The 4,514-nt window shown below is 52.5% G+C and overlaps 1 protein-coding gene across 1 annotated transcript in view; it reads right to left on the bottom strand.

The window, feature by feature from the left end:
• Window positions 1-4,127, bottom strand: part of PLEKHM1 (pleckstrin homology domain containing, family M (with RUN domain) member 1) — a 15,234-nt gene extending 11,107 nt beyond the window's left edge. The window contains exons 1-3 of the mRNA XM_010023569.1: window positions 4,086-4,127; window positions 2,059-2,306; window positions 91-726 (exon numbers count right to left, since the gene is read on the bottom strand). Coding sequence (XP_010021871.1) covers window positions 91-726; window positions 2,059-2,306; window positions 4,086-4,127 — 926 coding nt within the window. The remainder of the gene's footprint in view (window positions 1-90; window positions 727-2,058; window positions 2,307-4,085) is intronic.
• Window positions 4,128-4,514: the final 387 nt, after the last annotated feature.

Raw genomic sequence — 4,514 nt, 5'->3', positions numbered from 1 at the left:
ACCCCCCCCCTGCCTATAGAGAGGAAATCAATGAGAGCCCAGGAGAGGGTTAAAAATCCCTCTGAAGAGGAGATATCGGAGAACACTCACTCCTGCAGTGACCGGTCCAGGTCCTCGGCGGTGGCCGTGCCCAGGTCGGAGTCGCAGGACAGCGGCTCCTCACCTCGCTCAGGGCTGCGGGCACAGTGGGCCGGAAGGATGCTGTCGGAGCCCAGGCTGGAGGAGAGCTGGGATGAGCTGGTGGTGTTGAGGCTCAACGACGATGACGTGAGCTTAATTTTGCTGCTGGCTTTGCTGATGGGGAGGACAGAGGGTTGAATCTCGATCTCATCCGATCCTGATGACTGGGAGATGGAACCCAGCGATGCTTTTCTGTGGGGTTCGGATGTTGAGGACGTGAGGGGCTCCAGCAGCTCTGAAACAGGACACAGACCTGACAGGGACAGAGGGGTGATAGTCCACTCATTCAGAACTGCTGATTTATAGGAGAGCTCAAAGGTTAAGGATGTTAAACCCTGCAAGTAGCAAAGGAGAAACTCGCACTCTTCAGCATCTAAGAGCAGAGCAGTGCTTTGGTAGTATTCAGGCAGTGGAGACTTCTCCCGCAGCAGCAGCTTCAAGTAACACTCCATGAGGCCATCGTTGAGAGCCAGTCGCAGCCAGGCCCGGCAGCGGCCCACGTCCGTGTTGATAAAAATGAGTTGTTCCAGCTCGGAGACGATATTTCTAGGGAAAAGGGAGAAAAAAGAACAGAATAGAATGTGAGCAGCTCCGGCTTCGGTCCATCATGGGGTGCAAGAGGGGCAGATCTTCCATCAGGAACTGCCCATCCTGCTCTGCTATGGAGTGTTTACAAGCTGGAACAAAAAAGGCTGAGGAAAATATTTTTCCTTCATGGAAAACATGGTTCCCCACAAAAAAAAAAAAAAGAGCTTCTGAATCACAGAATGGTTAGGATTGGAAAGGACCTTAAAATTGTTTAGTTCCAAAGCTAAATATATCAGTAACAACTCCAGGCACCCCTAGGGTACCTCTGGGTGCTAGTCCTCTCTCTGGCTGGAGGCATCTCCCTGAACCAAGGATGCAGAGGGGGAAATTCCCGCTGTCCCTGCACATTGGTGGGGCTTGCTCTGGCTGGACACTCCCAGCTTCACATTTAAAGTCAGTCAAAACACAGGGAAAAAGGCTGTGGCAGCCCAAAAAGCCCCAAACTAGGTCAGGCTGAGCTCCTCAAGCAATCTCAACCTCCTGATTTCAAGCATTCTCCCCTACAATCCAACAGCGACACCACGCTCTCCAATCCTCCCTGGTCCCAGATGCCTCAAAAAACAGAAGTATTGTAATGATTTCATTTAAATCTGTCTCTCAAGAAAGAGGGAAAAAAAACCCTTCAAAGGGCACAAAAATATCCCCCGTAGCGTGTGGAAGAGTTATTTTCATCCGCACTTCCATAATTTAAGAGTTGGTGATGGAGCTGGATGAGGCTTTCAAAACTATCTGTGTGTGGGCTGTTCTTTACTGTGGGAGGACTCTGCTTAGGGAGTGGCTCAGAAAACCCCCACCAAACGATAGGTACCGAGGTGAGACCTCAAAGACTGGTTGGGACATGGTCCAGGTCAAAAGAGAGACCAGACCCTACGCTGTGCATTTCATAACCCACTGCTACCGTCACCTGGGCCTCACTGGGGACACTGAGTCCCCCTATACAGCCTGGCACCCAAAAATAAGGAAGAAAAGGGTGTGCCAAAAGCTGGTAGCAGTATTTTATCCCTCAATTTTCTGGGACATCGGCTCATGCCTAAAGGTCACTTCACCCCTTGCACATACCAAGAGGGGTCATGCTAGGTGCCCAGCCCAGCATCAACATGATGCCAAGAAACCCTTGGAAAACATCTCTCCTCTGGACTGCAGGGATTGAGCACATGGGATGGGTAGACATGTATCTTTCCATTGAGCCACCCTCCTGTTTGCCATTTACTGAATTCTGTGGCTTTTGCACCAAGGAGAGGGGATAAACCTGAGAGTACAAACCCCGTTTGGGCAGGGACAGGCACTCACCGGTGGGTGATGCTCTTCAGCAGACCCCAGAAGACCGGTTGGGGAAGTGGTGCCCGGCTCCCTGTTTTCTTCCCTTTCCCCCCACTCTCTGTCTTGATGTGCTTTGCCTTCAGCCCGTGCACAAAGACAGCTTCCAGGGCGCTGCAGAGGGTGTTGGCATTCCCATCATCGCTGGTTACAACGGCATCTGAGGTCACGTACTGCTTCTGCAGTGCCTTGATGGCGTTCACCAGCTGCTTCTTGATCAGCTGCAAGACAGGAGGTACATGCTTGGCTTAGAAAAAGGAGAAGTATTAGGGAAGATTTCATATAAAAAGGGCTCCAAAACTGCAGGGCTTATCCAAAGTGAAGCACCATGTGACTGTCAAGGAGGACCACAACTGAACTGGCCAAGCTGGGGACTCAACTCATGGCATCACAGTTCATCTGGTTTTAGTTTTTAATTAAATGAGTAATTTGTGCAATTGTAGCTGGTGGTTTGGAGCCCATGGGGTTGCTGGGGTTGCCTTTAGAGTGTGTATCTGCTTCCCCCGCAGACACCAAATTGCTGAAGAGTCATAGAATCCCAGACTGGTTTGCGTTGGAAGGGACCTTAAAGCTGATCCAGTTCCAACCCTCTACCATGGGCAGGGACACCTTCCACTAGAGCAGGTTGCTCCAAGCCCCTGTGTCCAACCTGGCCTTGAACACTGCCAGGGATGGGGCAGCCACAGCTGCGCTGGGATAGGGAGAAAAAGAAACTGGCTCCTTCCATATGCTTGCTCAGGGGAAGCACAAGGATTAAATAAGCTCGAGTGAGAAAAGAGAAACTGAAAGGAGGAAGCAAGGGCTGGGGTAGGACTTGAACTCGTGCAGATCAGCCCAAGCAGCATGTGATGCTCTAACAAGTCCCATGGGCAGGAATCAAAGCCATCGATCCCACCAGTGCTCTCAGCAGCTTGGCTGTGCCCATCAACCCACTGGTGCTACTGGGGACAGGCCCCCCTGAAAGATGCTTTTGGAAGGATGGCTAGGGTTTAACTGCTACTTTCAGCAAGGCTGGGTGGGCTGTGAAGCTGGGAAATGGGAATTTTCCTTTCCAGCAGCTCTGCCTCCCACTGTCTCACACCAGCCAGAGCAAGCCCAGGGTTTCACAATTTGATGCTGGTGGAGAGGATTTTCTCCCCAGCACAGCTGAGCCCGGGTGTTTCAATCGACCTCATTGAAAAGGAAAGTTGCAATTCCCAGCAGGCATTTGGCAGACACTGCAAATCCAGCCGGGATCCCACTAGCAATCCACATTTCAACATCCACCACGTAGCATTCCATGCGCCTGGGGCAGGGTAGAGCTGTGACTTGAGCCTGGCTTGGCTGTACAAACCCAGATTCCATTTCCAGCCCAGGATATTTGTTGTTTTCCCAGCAGCTAAATATGATTCCCAGCAGCTGTAGTTCAAGGAAAAGAGCCAGGAGAACATGCACCATATCCCTGTTTGCAGCGGGGACGCCCCTTGGAGCAGGGGCTGTTTGCCAGGCACCCCACAGCTCTGCTGCCAGCACCAGCCACCCTCCTGCAAGCAGCGAGCGTGGGCTCCCAGGATTAAAGAGTGCAAATGATTTCATCTGCCGTGCAGGAATTAACTCTGCTGGGGGTGAATGAAACACCCGGGTGGAACCGCGGGGTTTGAACTTGGCTCATGAAACATGTTCAGACTCCCAAAGCTGGGGAAGCAAATGCCAAATGCAGAGAGCAGCAAAGCTGCTTCACCCAGGTACCAGGGCTGAGCGCCTTCCCCGGCCCCTCGCTGTGTCTTGCCATGAGAAGCAAAGCCCAAGGTAGAGCCTGATGTGGTTTAACTCGTGGTCGCCCTATTTGCTTTAACAAACCATCACGGATCCTCTCTGCTGGAAAGTGTGAGCCACTTTCACCCATATAACCTATCCCAATCCCAGCTGGCAGCACCCACAAGTTACGACCCTGCAGGTAACTGGAGTTGCACTGGGGCGTAACTGGAGCTGTGTGGGGAGCACTGGGGTGTCTCACTCACCTGTATGGCTTCCTTGGGGTCATCGGCGTGGCTCGAATGCATCTCAGCTGCTGCCGCTCCCCGCACCGGGCGCTGCCTTCACATGTCACCTTTGGGACAAGGAGGAGGAACATCTGAGCACCCATCTGGTTGACACCTCCCTTGCTTGCCCCACGAGAGGCACGGATCCTGCACCGAGGCATTGTGCAAGTGTTCACAGCCAGGATGCTGTTGGGACCAACCCACTTACAACCACACTGAAACACACCACGCTTCCCCCATGACCAGGAGGGGTTCAGGCAAAACAGAGCATGGCCAAGAGACCAAGAGGGAATAAATTACCCCTTGGAAACTGCCTGCAGGCAGACCTCAACCTGGGGGAGACGCCAGGCCGGTCAAGCCAGCAGTGATGCACACAGGGCCATGGTTTTTTCTTCTGTTTCTACACCT

This window comes from Nestor notabilis, unplaced genomic scaffold (assembly GCF_000696875.1).
Source record: "Nestor notabilis isolate BGI_N333 unplaced genomic scaffold, ASM69687v1 scaffold11461, whole genome shotgun sequence".
Taxonomy (NCBI): domain Eukaryota; kingdom Metazoa; phylum Chordata; class Aves; order Psittaciformes; family Psittacidae; genus Nestor; species Nestor notabilis.
This window is presented reverse-complemented; position numbering and strand designations above follow the sequence as displayed.